The sequence below is a fragment of the Anolis carolinensis genome, chromosome 2 (genome assembly GCF_035594765.1).
Source record: "Anolis carolinensis isolate JA03-04 chromosome 2, rAnoCar3.1.pri, whole genome shotgun sequence".
In the NCBI taxonomy this organism is placed as follows: Eukaryota; Metazoa; Chordata; class Lepidosauria; order Squamata; family Dactyloidae; genus Anolis; species Anolis carolinensis.
In genome coordinates, this window is record NC_085842.1 from 305,228,775 (window position 1) to 305,246,014 (window position 17,240).

At 40.1% G+C, this 17,240-nt stretch overlaps 1 protein-coding gene across 1 annotated transcript in view; it reads left to right on the top strand.

Moving 5' to 3' along the window:
• The first annotated feature begins 8,044 nt into the window (after positions 1-8,044).
• The window catches only part of mtmr12 (myotubularin related protein 12), a 43,241-nt gene continuing 34,045 nt past the window's right edge, over positions 8,045-17,240 (top strand). The window contains exon 1 of the mRNA XM_062972521.1: positions 8,045-8,386. Within this exon, the coding sequence (XP_062828591.1) occupies positions 8,138-8,386 (249 nt within the window). The 5' untranslated portion in view covers positions 8,045-8,137. The remainder of the gene's footprint in view (positions 8,387-17,240) is intronic.

Consider the following 17,240-nt stretch of genomic DNA (forward strand, 5'->3'; position numbering starts at 1 on the left):
CGTATTGATCATTGTATACTGACATGCAGATCTCACTTGATTTGGGTGAGTTGATGCTAGTTTTCATTGAATCACTTTAATCCTAAAACTGCTTGAGAAATACAACTTACAGTGTTCCCTCACTTATCGCGGGGGTTATGTTCCAGGGCCACCCGCAATAAGTGAAAATCCACGAAGTAGGGCACTATATTTATTTTAATATTTATACCTTATTTTAGTAGTTAGGTGGCCTTTCTCTCCTTCACAAGCCCGTTTTACACTGTCGTTTTTTTTAGTTTGGTGAAGTGGGCAGCAATTTGGCAGAAAAGGCTGTAAACCTGCAGCTCCCAGGATTTCTGGGGAGCCTGTGAAGCCTTCCTGGAAAAGGGGATGGGGCGAGAGTGCATGTGCAAAAGGCAGGCGCCGCCACGGCCTAGTCCTCCATGAGTTGCTTTGTGTTTAATTGGTTAGTTTGATAAATAAATACCACTTTTGATTGGATAGCATTAAGGTCCAGAGCATTCTGAGAGTGCCTTAGACCACAAAAAACCCCACGAAACAGCAAGGGAGCAAAAAGTGAACCGTGAAGTAGCGAGGGAACACTGTACATTTTGGTTTATTTCATTAATCAGTTTAAATTTCCCTTGCGTGATTTCTTAAAATTGCAAGACTCAAAACTATGCTATTGCTGCTAGTCCTTAAGGCTGTACTTGTTTTCTCAGACTGCAGAAAGGAACCATTTAGAATTGGGTTCGTCGTCTTTCTTTCCCAGGTCAAATAATTTTCACCTTTTCTTCTCTGGAAGCTCATCAATGCCTCACAAGCCAGCACTGGTCCACGGACCACCACTTTAAGTAACAGTGATTTCGTTCCTATGAACTGTATTCCAGAACTATTGCCTTAAAAACTTTGCCTTTTCATCAAAGGCCCATTTTTCCTCCTAGCTTAATACTATTGATTAGAAAACCATAAGAATTCCTTGCTTACACTAATACTGATTGTCATGTGACATTTTGTAGTTTTCAACAAAATACAAGAAATGTATCTGTCACTCATAGTTACAACTATCCTTTGTTTCCTCTCAATTCTTCTGGAGTCCCTATAAAGTAGCTTGAGGACCCCCACCCCACCCGGCCACCACCTTTCTCCTAGGTTTTCTCAGAGGGTTTGCCTTTACCTTCCTCTTTAAGTGTAACTTGCCCAGCACTGCACAGTGCATTCCCAAGGTTGAATAGGGATGACATCCATTTAGAAACTGAATGACTCATTTGTCCTTTGGCTTGGTATAATATGGAATGGGACGGAAGTCAAAGTAAGGTTGTCTCTCATCTTATTTGACAAATGTAAAAAGTGTATTTTTAGAAGGTAGATATTCCTGGTTTTAGCTATATCCATGCTTTAACTTTGGGCTGCTCTCTTGAAGTATCAATGACATAACAGAATATTTCTTATAAATGCCTGGAGCCCCTATGATTTTGTAGAATCCGCCTGATTGGATTGGTGAAAAATACCCACAAGATCAACAAATACATGAAGTTGTACGTTACAGGACATTACAAGAAAGATATGAAATTTAGAGTAAGCAGAAGAAGAAAGAACTATGAAAGGGAGAGTGACCGTTTCCTCCCAGTGTGTTCCTGCCATGATTCCTGTCAAGACAGTGCATGAACCTCAAGCCCAGAAAGCTTCCTCTTCCAGTCTTCCAACATCTTTCATGTTACAAGCAGTTCTGTCAATGACCCCATAAGTGACAAAAGCCTCAACGTGGAGCTCAACATGCGTTGAGATGAAAATGAAAGATTGTGCTTGGTAGCCTACAGCTTCCGGTATTCGTCGGTGGTCTTCCATCCAAGCAAGTAAAGGCCAGATGATGTTACCGGTCCCATCTCCCTATGGTGGTGAGAAGGAATCATCTATTCATTTCAACTTGATCTGGAAACAGCCCCTTCATGGTTTCGATCATAATCTCCCCCCAAAAAAGTGTTCTGTGTGTATGTAATACTTTATGACATCACCAGGCACCATCCCATGTTTTGGTCTCTAAATCTCAAGGATGGATGAAGGAGAAGCTAGGACATTTTAAAGCAGCTTTAACAGTGGGCTAATAAATTATTACAAAGACACAAATCCACTACAAGCAGTAGTAAACCAATCACAGAAGCAAATCTTTTTGCAACTTATATTAAGTTATTAACTTAAGTTGCATAAAGATGTACTTCTGTGATTAGTTTACTATTGCTTGTAGTGGGTTTGTGTCTTTGTGATTTTGGGAATCAATTTTCTTTTTACTAATACATTATGAAACAGGACTGTCTCTACCAAATCAGAACAATTGGAAGTATGAAATAATTGGGTGGAGGACGTGGAAGAGGGCCTTCTTGGCCATGGCCACCCATTTGCAGAATGGCTTGTCCTGGGAGCTGAGTGGCACCAACATGGGTTGCTTTCTGACCCCAGGTCAAGACAAGGCTCTTTGGAGCTCAATTTGCTTTTCAACATGCACATGGCTTTTTACCCACTTAGTTCTTTCAACTTGATTGAATTGATTAATATGCCATCTTGTCTTGATTATTTATTGATCAATTGGAATTTGGAATTGTTTGAACTGCTTATATTGTTTCCTTGGTTGGCCATCCTGGGCACTAATGCAATAAGGGCAGGATAGAAACATTTAAACACATACGTACATGGCTCTTTTTCAAACCTTCAGTTTCAGGAAAATTTCTTTTTTTATTATTACTATAAAAGAGCCACCAGTGGTGCAGCGGATTAAACCACCGAGCTGCTGAATTTGCTGACCAAAAGGTTGGTGGTTTGAATCTGGGGAACGGTATGAGCTCCTGATGTTAGCCCCAGTTTCTGCCAACCTAGCAGTTCGAAAACATGCCAATGTGAGATCAATAGCTACCGCTCCGGCGGGAAGATAACGGCGCTCCATGCGGTCATGCCGGCCACATGACCTTGGAGGTGTCTATGGACAACAACAGCTTAAAAATGGAGATGAGCACCAACCCCCAGAGTCAGACAGGACTAGACTTAATGTCAGGGGAAAACCTTGACCTTTACTATAGAAAGGGAACCTGTTCTCCACCACGAGATGGCCGTGTGGGCCTTTAGCTGTATTTCTTGAGTCCCATTTTAACTCAATGCTGGAGCCTCCAGTGGCCTAGGGAATAAAAGCCTTGTGACTTGAAGGTTGGGTTGCTGACCTGAAAGCTGCCAGGTTCGAATCCCACCCGGGGAGAGCACAGATGAGCTCCCTCTATCAGCTCCAGCTCCATGTGGGGACATGAGAGAAGCCTCCCACAAGGATGGTAAAAACATCATAACATCTGGGCATCCCCTGGGCAATGTCCTTGCAGATGGCCAATTCTCTCACTCCAGAAGCAACTCCAGTTGCTCCTGACACGAAATAACAAAAACAAAACTCAATGCTATAGCATTGTAGTTTTACAAAGACTTTGGCTTTTGCTGACAAATAGTGCTGGTGCCTTAGCAAACTACAACTTTGATAAATTCATAGCATTGGGCCATGCCAGTTAAAGTGGTGTCAATCAGCATTCAGTCAATCAGTAGATGCACCCATGGGCACAGGAACACACTTAAATTGATGAGTTACATTGGGAGAAGGAGAGAGGAAGCATGTTCCTGTTAATTCTCCTGAACACGTGTGAGAAATATAGGAGAAAAGCTGCTGCTTAAATCCCTCCCTTGAGATGGATGATGATGTTGCATCACAATGACTCTAAAGTCAAGCCGATCATTCTGATCTGACAGACGAAGCAACAGCATTATTTTATCCTTTACTCTAGGTGTCAAAATGTTTAGACAGGTTTAGTTCTGATCCTGCCAGGCAGGCCACATTTTGAGAAACATTGTGCTATATTGAGAACTTTTAGTTGCTTCACTCTGTGGCATCACTCATTGGGCATTCAGTAGTTTTGGGTTATCATGAAAGGGCACCCGTATTGCTAGCCATTTCTTTATGATGTTTGTACTTTGACAGCTGCAAAGAGGGAGAAGCATATGTTTATCTGCCTCATGCACCACAACAACTTGATTGGCCACAGGGTCTCATAGGCTTCCAAGTATACATTCACACTGTAGAATGAAGGCAGTTGGACACAACTTTAACTACATCTCAATGCTATGGAATCATGGGAGTTGTAGTTTGGCGATGCACTAGCAGAAAAGATTTAATAAAACTGCAACTCCCAGGATTTCATAGCATAGGGCCATGTCAGTCAAAGTGGTGTCAAACTGCATTAATTCTACAGTGTAGATATACCCCCATATGGCCCCTTATACTTTGCAGGATTTACATGAAATTTCTGGGGTTTCTGCAGTTGGATGTTAGCAATAGATGTCAATGGAATTCAGGTGAATCCTTCCTTTAGGAGTTAAGTATGATGGGATGGATGAGCATGAACAAACAAAGCTATGCATGCATTTCTGTGTGTATGCTTTCAAGTCACCTCTAAGCTTATGGCAACCCCATGAATTTCATAGGCACTTTTTCCAAGAGATGTAGCCTACAGATGCTGACATTCATTGGCAGTCTCCCATCCAAGTAATAATCAGGACTAACCATGCTTACCTTGCAGAATCAGACCAGATTTTGTGGTTTAGGCTATACCCGTGGATTTACTTTAATTGCTGTAATTAAATTTCCCACTCTCCTGATGCAGATATTTGATGTGGGTCAAGATCTTAATCCCTTGTTATCAGCTCATTTATTTTAACTTTTGTTGTACTGTGGGTTGTATGCTATATGTGTATGTGTTAAATGTGTTTGTCGAGTATTTTGATATGGCCTGTGGACTAATCAATAAAATGTACTATACTATGCTCCCTCTTCCTTATGACACCCTTTCACATCTTTATACATGGCTATCATGTCTCCTCTCAACGTTTTCTTCTTCAGACTAAACATACCCAGTTCTTTAAGATGCTTCTCATAGGAATTCATTGTCTCCAGACTTTATCATTTTAGTTGCCCTCCTCTGGACACCTTCCAGCTTGTCAATACCTTTTTGGAACTGTGGTGCCCAGAATTAGGCACAGGATTCCTGGTGAGGTCTGACCAAATCAGAAAAGGTAGGCACTATGACTTACCTTGATCTAGACACTCTACCCCTTTTCATGCAGCCCAAAATCCCATTGGCCTTTTTAGCTGCTGCATCATACTGCTGCCTCATGTTAAAACATGTTGTCCATGAAGATCTTTCTCATGAATAGTGTTGTTGAGCCAGGCCTCATCCATCCTGTATTTGTGCATTTCATTTTTTTCTGCCTAAGTGTAGTTTGTCCTTGTTGTATCTTACATTTGTCTTACAGCAATCCATCTCCTTTTGTAGAAGAATGCAAAAGTTGAAACCTTATGTGCTCTTGATCATAAATGAATCCCTGTCTTGGGCTATTGGATTATGATCTGTTAGGATCATAACCAATTGAGTAGCAGAGATTCAGGAGTGCTCCTTAGTTTATTGGGTAATGGATGATCACTGGGTGCATAAATGTGTTGTTTCTATTTGATACTTTCAGCAGAAAAAAAGATTCAAGCAGACTTCTTTTAAAGTAATATATTTGTTTACTCATAACTTCATGTATTTATAATAATAAAATAATAATAAATTTATTCTTATATCCCGCCCCATCTCCCCGAGGGGACTCGGGGCGGCTCACAATAATAAAAACAGTGACAAATTACACATTGTAAAATCAAACATGAAAAGCAGCAAGTAAATATACAGACACGTTTCTTGTCAGCTTAAACTTTACAACATTTCGGTTTGTATCTTTAATTTATAATCTTTAACAGTCTCTTCAAAACTATATTGCTCTGTACAGCTCTCTTTAATAACAGTGTACTTCCAAGGAAACTCAAACCTCAACTGACTTCTAACTTCCTACTCTGGGTTCTGACTCAAACAGACTCATGCCTCAACTGACTTTTAAAACTGAATATTCTAAAGAGTCACTGAACCAGTCACATGGCCTGCAGCCCCTTTCCACTGCTTAAAGTGCATAGAGCTAAGGAAACAGCAAACCAAAGAAGACATACACTTCAGGAAATAAACCAATACAGTAGAGTCTCACTTATCCAACACTCACTTATCCAGCGTTCTGGATTATCCAATGCATTTTTGTAGTCAATACTTTCAATATATCGTGATATTTTGGTGCTAAATTCGTAAATACAGTAATTACTACATAGCATCACCGCATATTGAACTACTTTTTCTGTCCAATTTGTTGTATAACATGATGTTTTGGTGCTTAATTTGTAAAATCATAACCTAATTTGATGTTTAATAGTGTCAGCTTCTGCTGGTAGTTTCTAGCAATTAAGCAGTACTCACAAGAAAATAACACTACTAATTTTCAGACCCTTTTAAAGTACTCTTCCCTCCTCCCCTTCCAAACCCCTCCCCAGCATTCTCTAACTCCTGTGAACGATTTCTCCTGATTATCGCTTCCTCACAGGACTGCTCTCCTCCTCCTTGCTTCAGGTATGTTGGCAGGGGCAGGAGTCAAATGCTTGTTCTTCCAAGCTTTGAATCATGTCCTGACAAATAGGCTTTTCCTTAATCTCTCCTTATTATCCAACATATTCACTTATCTAACGTTCTGCCGGCCCGTTTACGTTGGATAAGTGAGACTACTGTACATTATAAAACAGACAAAATATTAAAGAGAAGAGGCCTGAGAAGAATGCTTTCTACAACACTCTGTTGTGCCCAATGAGTATTATTTCAAGATGGATATGTATAGGATTGTAGTGTTGACAAATTTCCAAAAAAATAGGACAATCAAGATTAATTTCAATCAGGAAATATTAACAAGCCAAATACAATATTAAAGCATTGGTTTTTGTTCATGTAAATCCATATTCATAAGTTACAGGGTCCCCAGATTTCTCTCTTCTTATGAGCTTTCCAGGCTGTATGGCCATGTTCCAGAAGCATTCTTTCCTGACGTTTCATCCACATCTATAGCAGGCATTCACAGAGGTTGTGAGGTCTGTTGGAAACTAGGCAAGTGGGATTTATATATCTGTGGAAGGTCCAGGTTGGGAGAAAGAACTCTTGTCTATCTGAGGCAAGTGTGAATGTTGCAATTGCTCATCTTGATTAGCATTTGATTGCCTTGCATATTCAAAGCCAGGCTTTGCAGATTCAGACAGGAAGCAGCCAGGCTTTGAATCTGCAAGGCTATTCACTGCTTATCAAGATGATCAGTTACAACATTCACACTTGCCTCAAGCAGACAAGATTTCTTTCTCCTAACGTGGACATTATTTTACAGATATATAAACCCTTAGTTTCCAACAGACCTCACAAACCATGTTAGACTACATAGAATGGCAAGTAGACAACTACAAGAGAAAGGATGAAACCATGGAAATGAACACAATTTGGCTACCAGCACTAAAAAACCCTCTAAAATCAGGACAGTAAATAAAGAACAACACTCAGAAAACAGACGAATTCCATGCATGAATCAATCAGGGCCAGCTAACACCTCCGAACAAAGAATTCCCCCAGGCAGGAAGCAGCCAAGCTTTGAATTTGCACGATTATTCAATACTAATCAAGATGGCCCATTGCTACATTCATGCTTCAAACAGACAAAGAGTTATTTCTCCTACCCTGGACGTTATTTCACAGATATGTAAATTCCACTTGCCTAGTTCCAAACAGACCTCACAACATCCGAGGATGCCTGCCAGAGATGTGGGCGAAACGTCAGGAGAGAATGCTTCTGGATCATGGCCATACAGCCTGGAAAGCTCACAACAACTCAGCGATTCCGGCCATGAAAGCTTTCAACAAATCCATGCAGAGTTTGGATAGTCTGTCATTTGCCCTGGCATTCAGCTCACCTTTAAGTGATGAGCAATCAGTGGCTTAGCTTTACAGTCGTCGATTGGAGGTTACGGCTGTCCGTACGGGTGCGCGGCGCTACGATTGGCCACTGGGAAACGCTCCTTCCAGAACAGCAGCAGAGGCGGGGCTGGGTGGTGTGATTGGCTGCCCGCCAGCCCAATGGCAGGGCAGGGCGGGAGGAGGCGCCTAAGCAGAAATGGAGCTCCGCGTGAGTGCGTGTCAGTCATCCTCGAGGCGAAGAGGGCCGGGAAGCAACAGCGGCGCCTGCGATGGGAGGGATTAACTACGCGAGACGGAGCAAGGCGGCGTTAGAGGAAGAAGAGGAGGAGGGCGCGGAGTCCTCCTGGGAGGAGCTGCCCACGCCGCCGCCCTCGCCCTCCTCGCCGCCCTCGCCGTGGGGGAAGCCGGCCGGGGTCTGCGCCTGGGGCCCGGAGAGGGGCGCAGCCATGCTGGGCGCAGCCGGCGGCGCGGGGCCCAAGGCGGCCAAGGCCTCCTTCGTCTCCTACATCAGCCCCGAGGTGAGACAGGCCTCGCCTGCCTGAAGGGAAAGCGCGCTTGGCAGCCAAGAAGCAAGCAAGTCAGCCAGGAAGGAAGGAAGGCAGTAGAGCGACCGTTGGGAAGCGGCCATTGGGGAGGGGCGAGGGCGAGGCGCGCGAATGGGGGCGTGGTTACGGGAGGGAGGGGCGGGGCCGGAAGTGGGCTTACCTCTGCTTGACTCATTGCTAGGGTACTTCTGTATTGTAAGTTTATCTTATTTGAGTCGATTTTTACCCCGCTTCTCTACCTCACCAAAGTGAGACTCAAAGCGGCTAACAATACAATAAGAACATACAAAGGGTTGTTGTGAGTTTTCCGAGCTGTATAGCCTTAGTAATAATACAATAATAAGAATAATATAGGAGCCCCGGTGGCGAAGTGCGTTAAAGCACTGAGCTGGAGACCGAAAGGTCCCAGGTTCAAATCCTGGGAGCGGAGTGAGCGCCCGCAGTTAGCTCCAGCTCCTGCCAACCTAGCAGTTCAAAAACATGCCAATGTGAGTAGATCAATAGGTACTGCTCCAGCGGGAAGGTAACGGTGCTCCATGCAGTCATGCCAGTGGCCACATGACCTTGGAGAGGTGTCTAGGGAAAACGCCAGTTCTTCGGCTTAGAAATGGGGATGAGCACCAAACCCCAGAGTCAGACATGACTGGACTTAACGTTAGGGAAAACCTTTACCTTTAATAAGAATAATAACTATTTTATACCTCACCTCTATCTCCCCAAAGGGGACTCAGGGCGGCTTACATGGGGCCAAGCCCGAATAAAAACAACAACAATATAAAACACAGCAATAGACAAGAGACATGCGCAATTATAAAAATTTAAACATTACCCAATAAAAATAAATGACAAAAACTTAATAAAAACATGGATTAAAACGTGGTTGTAAAAATAGACTGGTTAAAGTGCACCATATAAATATTGTAAACACGAGGTGACTGATAAAGTGCTGCAAATTCTTGGAAGTGCAAATTGGAATGGGAGTAGACCCTGTGTCTATATCAAGTCGACCAAGATAAGTCCAAACTGCTATGAAAATGCTCCAGAAGCATTACCTCCTGGCATTTCACCCACATCTATGGCAGGTTGTGAGGTATATTGGAAACTAGACCAGTGAGGTTTATGTATCTGTGAAAGGCTCAGAGTGGGAGAAGGAACTCTGGTCTGTTTGAGGCAAGTGTGAATGCTGCAGTTGACCAGCTTGAGTAGCACTGAATAGCCTGGCAACTTCAAAGCCTGGCTGTTACCTGCCTGGGGGAAATCCTTTGTCGGGAGGGGTTAAAACCGTTTAAACCCCAATAAATTCCTTATAGCAACCTGATTATCTAAAACTGCCAGCAATAAAAATCATATTTACAAATATAACATACGTATTTAAAACCTTTAATTAAGCCCATTGGGAACCAAGTTCCTGTTCTCTTGTCTCTAGAGCAGGCGTGGGCAAACTTGCGCCCTCCCTCCAGATGTTTTGGATTTCAATGCCCATCATTCTGAACACCCTCAGGCCCTTTCCTCCCCCCCCTCAGCTTGAGGCAGTTAGGAATTGTGGGAGTTGAAGTCCCAAAACACCTGGACGGCCGAAGTTTGCCCAGGCTTGCTATAGAGATAACCATGGTCCATCTACAGTTTTAATTTCCCCCAAAGGCCTGTTCAAACATAAAAGTGTTCACTCCTTTCCTAAATGATGAGAGTGGCAGCGGCTCTGATTTCTCTAGGGATGGCATTCCACAAAGCTGGGGCATTCCCAGAAAAGGTCCTTTCTTGAGTAGCTTTAAGTAATATTTGGGATGGGTGTAGCGGTATCAGCAGTCCCTCCCCTTTCGATCGAAGTTGCCTTCCGGGTACATAGTAGGAGATAACGCTGTTTCAAATATCCTGGTCCGAAGCTGTAAAGGGCTATAAAGGGCTATAAAGGTTAAAACCAGCACTTTGAACTGTGCCCATATAGGCAGCCAGGTTTGTTCTTAAGCTTGTATTAAGTCGGAATAGTATTACTCCAGCCAAAAACATAACATTGTTTAGCTTTGGATGACAGTTTGTTTTGTTCTCCTTGCTTTACTTTTTAAGTGTAACCATATCTAGCTATCATTGGATAGCATAGGGAAGGTTCACACCCCTGTGGTGGTTGTTTTATTTGTACCCCTCTTCATAAGATTTCATCTCACTTTCTGTCCCTATGATAATTGGATTTTGAAAAAAATGGCTTGTTGTGGAAACAAGTATTGATGAGAAAGTTTCAGTGGGGACATTATTTTCCCCACAATGCTTCCAGGAGTGAATCTTCCTCCTTCGGGGTGGATTTCTCTCCCTTCCTGTTGTCTCACCCCCATTTGTAACTATGAGTCATAAGTAAGACTCTTGTCTGTAACTCAGGGACTGCCTGTACTGCTGTATTTCTTCGATTCTCAGATGTTATTAATTTTAAGACACACACTAATTTCAATACCAACAACTAGATGCATTAGAAACAGTCAGTATTTTGAGATGCACCCCATATTTAGAAATGTTTATATGGGAGGAAGGTGCATATTAGAGTTAAAGAAATGCAGTAAGCTGGGCTTATGAAAAATGTAGTCAAATCTATGATAGTTTTGCAAAAAAACAATTTCTGCTGAAGCCTTCAATCAAAATGTTATAGACTGTCATTAAAACACATATAGTAAAAGATAGAAAATTAATAATACCATTAAAAAGCCAGTTTGAAATTAATAGTTTAAAATTAAGTGACTAGGCCTATCCCTCTGCATCAGATCCCAACTCCACTGCAGTTCGAAAACATGCCATGGGGTAGATTTCTCTCACTTCTTGTTGTTTCACCTTGCTCTTAACTATGAATTGTTTGTAACTCGGGGACTGCCTGTACTATTATTACCAGTATACTTTCCCCACACAATTGGGATTTGAAAGCAGGCTCACAACTTCAGAGAGCACCGGAATTATATCATGAAAGGGAACTCTGCGATAGAATTAAAGCAACTCAAGTTCAAGGAGTAGTTATTAGCAGTAGTTAGTTACTATGTTATTAGTATTACAGCATTTCCTCCCACAGTTGTGACTCAAAGCAGGCTCACGCTTAAAGGGAACATTACAATGGAGTTGAACTATTTACTATATTAAAGCAACCCATATCTCAAGTTCAAAGAGTAGTGACTATGCCATTATTAGTATTTACTGTTATTAGTAATACTCTTATTATTCCACTTTCCTCCCACAATTGGAGGGTCAAAGCAGGCTCGTGACTTCAAAGGAGACCATAAATGTATAGAGAAAGGGAACATTGCAATATAATTTAACTATTTACTACATTAAAGTAGCTTATGCCTCAATTTTAAAGTATTTATTAGTAGTAACTATGCCATTATTACGGTGCTGTTATTAGTACTTTTATTACTCAACTTTTAATTTTATTGTTTCACTTTCTTCCCACAATTGTGTCTCAAAGCAGGCTCACAATTTCAGAGAACACTACAAATGCATACTGAAAGGGATAGAGTTGAACTATTTACCATATTGAAATCATCCACACCTCAACATCAAAGAGCAGTTACTATGCTGTTATTATTAATGTTACTACAGTATTCTATTTTCCTTGAAGATTGGGAACTCAAAGCACGCTCACGACTTCAAGTAACACCACAAATACACCCAGAAAGGGAACTTTACAATTAAGCAATCTCAAGCCTCAAGTTCAATGTGTAGTTGTTACTAGTAGTTACTATGCTGTTATTATTAGTGTTACTACAGTATTAATCTGGGTTCTTCCCACAATTGGGACTCAAAACAGGCTCACAACCTAAAAGACCAAATGATATAGTTGCAAACATGACCAAGTGAATGCTATAATATAATTAAATGATTTACTGTAGTAAAACAACTCAGGCCTCAAGTTCAAAGAGTAGTTAAGTGATTCTCAACTTTTGGTACTCCAGGTGTTTTGGAATTCAGCTCCCACAACCCTTAACAGCTGTCAAGCTGACTAGGATTTCTGAAGGTCCAAAACACCTGGAGGACCAAAGACAGAACCACTGGTAGTTATTAGTAGTTATTGTGCTGCTATGAGTAATGTTACTATTACTTTCTTGCTTTCCTCCTACTGTTGGGAATCAAAGCTGGATTAAAATGAGGTATTAGCATTTTAAATTTTATTCTGCTTTCTTCATTGGCGACTCACAATTTAAAATGCTGCCAAACACACAGAAAGCAAATGTTACAGTAGAATTAAACTGTTCTAAAGCAGCTTACACCTCCAGTTCAAAGAGTAGTTGCTGTGCCGTTATTAGTTATTATGCCATTATTATTACTATGTTGTTGTTTTTGTTAGTTGTTATGCTGTTATCATTACTACAGTATTGTTTCATTTTCCTCCCACAGTTTGAAAACACAAAGCAGACTTCTAACTTTATAAACCAAACACCGCAGTTACTAACATAATACAAAATGAACATTGAAATAGAATTAAACTATGTACTGTATTAAAACAACTTACACTTATAGTTGGAATAATTATGTTAAAAAGCTCCCAGAAACAGTTTAGTGAAAGCGACACAAAACCCTGCAACCTGTTCTTTGGAAACTTTCCATTTTAAAACTATTATTACTACCTTATTATGGCTACTTTTATTATATTCCACCTTTTTCCCTTCAGGATTGGGGCCCAAAATGGCTCAGAATTTTAAAAGCCATACAGTTAAAACATACATAAAAGGTAAATATTTAAATAGAATTAAATGAGTTGTTATTATTAAAACATTTCAGTTAAAATAGAATTGTAAAATAATTAAAATGTTTTAGAAAAGAACTACTAAACAATACAGCACCTCCTACAAAAGAGACAAAATTTCAGTTTCTGAATATGTTGTGTTTTTTAAGTTGCCTCTGGACCTATGATACTCATGAGTTTCATGGGATTTTCTTAAGGCAAGGAAAACTCAAAGGTGATTTTGCCAGTTACTTCCTCTCAAATATCACCTGCAGCACCTTGTAGGAATTTGGTGCCTTTGTGATATTAAAGCCACAATGCAACAAATTTTGCTTCGGGAAATATGTATCCGTGAGCACTTCCTTAAAAAAGTGCAACAGTGGAATATAAAATGTGTCAGATAACTGAACATTACCAGCATGGTTAATCTACTGAAGTTACTAACACTCTTATCACATATATTGGATATGGTTTTCTTTGTTATTCACTTCCCACCCCGGTAGGGTTCTGTCCTATATTGGATGCATATCTGCCTAGACTTTTTGAAGTTTATTGTGAAGGAATGTTGAGCCAGAATAAATTATTTTAGATGTGAATTATACATTTTAGAAATTAGTTGTGTACCTTCATGTCATTTCTGACAAGCCTATCATTTCTTGGTAAGATTTGTTCAGAGAAAGTTTACCTTTGCCTTCCTCTGAGGTTGAGATAGTGTGTCTTTCCTATGGTCATCCAGTGAGCTTCCATGACTGAGTGGGGATTCAGACCCTGTTCTCCAGAGACATAGTACAATGCTCAAACCATTATGCCATCCTGTCTCGATTTAAAAGTATACCCCCCTCACTTTTTGGTGTAGGAGTGGAAAACATGTGGTAGCAACAAGATAGAGTTAAGCATAGGTATATAGCATTGATACATTGTTAATCCCCATGGTTGTTTACATTATGCAGGACTACAAATCCCTGCCTTGATGTGCTCATAGTGCAAGAGATGCAATAAGAGAAGAAGAAGTCAGAGTTAATGAGATGAGTTGTTTATGATGTTGTTAGCATAATCACTGCTAAAACAAATACATAATTTGAGGTCTGCTAACCTGAAGGAAAATAAATGGGAAAAATGCATAAAATAAGGTAGTTTTTCACAATGTGTTTGGTGGTTGTTTCCCTCCTCAGCACTTTTTTTATTATTATTTAGCAGCAGAAATGAAGTCTTAAAGTAATTTCAGTCCATGCAAACTTGTGCCTTATGGGTGGTACAGGACTCCTTGTCGTTACGCTCAGTAACTGAAGCTGCTCACAGAATGGTGTATTATACAAATTCATTGCAGATTAATGGGTTTCTTCCACCCCCACATGCTGCAGTGTATTTAACAATTAACTAAAGACCCATGCAGCATAATCCTTTGCGTGTCTAACTCTAGTGCTTTCCCTGGGACTTGCTGTGTGCTTGGGGGACTGGCAGTTCTTATTCTAATCATTTCTCTAAGTGGAGAGAGTGGCTGCATTATTTCTGTACCATATTAAGACTGCGGTAACTTCTGACTTTATTAGAATGAAAATGATATGCTACACTCACCAATATTGCTGTAACCTGTAACAGTTCAGGTTTAAAATAAAGGTATGTCCTGTGTTCTCAGAATAATGCCAAAATATATGATATATAAAACCCCACATCATTGGTTAGAGTTAACTTGCCCCTTTCTCATGGTGACCTCTCCCATTTATGAATTGGATCTCCTAGCTGCACAGCATAACCCACTTTATGTAGTAGGATGTGAGGAATGCAAATAATTTACTTTATTTAATTCGAATAGGTAAAGGTAAAGGTTTCCCCTGACGTTAAGTCCAGTTGTGTCTGACTCTGGGGGTTGGTGCTCACCTCCATTTCTAAGCCGAAGAGCTGAATTCGAATAGCCTCCTATTATTTTTCTCATGGTTGGATTTTAATGCAACTTGAAACATAATTTAAACACTTATAGTAAAAAGGAGGCAGGTCACAGTTCCAATATAAACTAGAGCTGAACCTTTAATCTAGATTAATCAGGTTTTGGAAGCAGACCAGAGAACATTTGAACAATTAAAGCTAGTACATGATCTGCACCTGTTCCTGGAGACACACACCCCTTAGTTACACCCCATTTCGATTACAGCATAGCTCAGCAAACTCTGACAAAGAAACTCTTTTTTCCAGAGTGTTTCTGTGCAAGTTTTCCTTCATCTCTTCTGTCTGTAGGGAAGATGTTTTTGTCAATGTTGAAACTGATAGAATAGTAGAGGAAGACTGGTGAAACAGTCAATTTGCAAATTAACATCTGCAGTAAATAATGCAATATAAGCTGAGAATGATGGGGTTCTTATCCAAACTTTTTTTTCCTGTAAAAGGCTAACATGACTTGACAGTGTTATGTCTTCAGGACATCCTGACTGCCAAATCGAAATTGCTCCAAATTGTCAGCTAAAAGGAAGTGAAAGCCTATCCTATCCAATCCAAATCACATTTTGGCTGAAAACGAAGAAGCCTTTCTTCTGAGGAGATGAAGTTTCCTTCTGTCCCAATGAAGTTGCCTGTTCTTGATTTAAGATAGTGTGGCTTAAGATTAAGGAAAGGGTTAGTAAATTAGCAGTTTCCAGCAAGTGAGCTGTAAATTGGAAAGGCCACAAATACAGAGTATTCTTCCGCTAGTAGCCAGCTTCCATGTTGGTAATTAGGGCTTTACAATATGTCTGTATGCAAGATGTATGCATTGCAGATAAATGTAGAGAGATGTAATATTGTATGGAATCTCTTTTCATTCAAGTGAAGTACCAATTCATTACAAGATTACAAAACTCAAGACCTGGCTTTGGGACCAAGCTTTTGACAAGTAATTGGAGCAGTGCAATATGTAACTATGAAACAATGTGATTGACAAATGGAACAGCGCTGGATTATGTTTTGGATGGCATGGTTTTAATTGATGTTTTCATTGATGTTTTCATTGATGTTTTCATTGATGTTTTCATTATTGATGTTTTCATTATTGGTTTTAATTATAATTGTTTATTTGATATATGTGTGTATGGCATCAAATTGCTGCTTGTTGTAAAGCCGCCTTGAGTTCCCTCTGGGGTTGAGAAAGGCGGGATATAAGTATGGTAAATAAATAAAACAATAGAATAAAATAAGATGAACATTTTGGTAGAAACATCCTAGTGTAGATATAATTGATTTTGACTAGTTGCAATTAATGGGAGTTATCTGAAAATGGATGTACAAAAACAAATGGCACCTAGCAATCATTGGCCATTAATAAATATACACGGCTAGGCTGTTAGGTTATTTCTTTCCATATGTTGCCAGTAAGAACCATATGTGGAATTAGACATGAGAAATTCACTGAGTCTTCTCATGAATATGTCATTGAACACATATAAAACGGATATGTGCACATAGAATATGTAATGAAGAGAAAAATCATGCTGTCAAAAATCCCAAGAAGTTCTTTTAGGCATAAAAGCCACACTACTGTTTGACAGAGGTGGAGAAGTAAAAACAGTGTTTTGCTTGTTAAAGAACACTTGGCAAAGAAATGAAAGAAGATACTTGAACTTGCGCTTCACGTCAGCTCCAAACTGGTTATACTTGTTTTTTAGTTTCATTCTACTTTGATATTAACTGAATGCAGTTTAAAAAGTAATATAAACATTATGAATTATAGTTTGATGTAAACATGTATTGTTTTGATTTACAGCAATAATACAGCTTTTGTGAGTGCTTTTATTTAAGACCCTATGTTTATTTGCAGTGGCATAGTTTAGCAGGGTAGATCTAGTTGAAGTAGTTGGTATCTAGTGTAATGGTTTTATTGTCACAAAATACACACCTCCACAAACCGTACAGTAAAGACAAGGAGACTTGAATGTAACCCTATGTACTCAATTTTGTAGGTACTGCAGGAAAAAACTAGGCTAAAGTTTTATTAATTAAATGGGAGTACGGTAGTGCTTGGAGAGTACTGAAGAGTAAGAATGTTGCCAGCCATCTTTTTCTTGGAACATCTTTGTTCATCTCTTCCTAAATGTATTGGAATTATGGAGATTAATGTGATATTAATGTGATAGTGGATTGCTGTGAGTTTTCTGGGCTGTATGG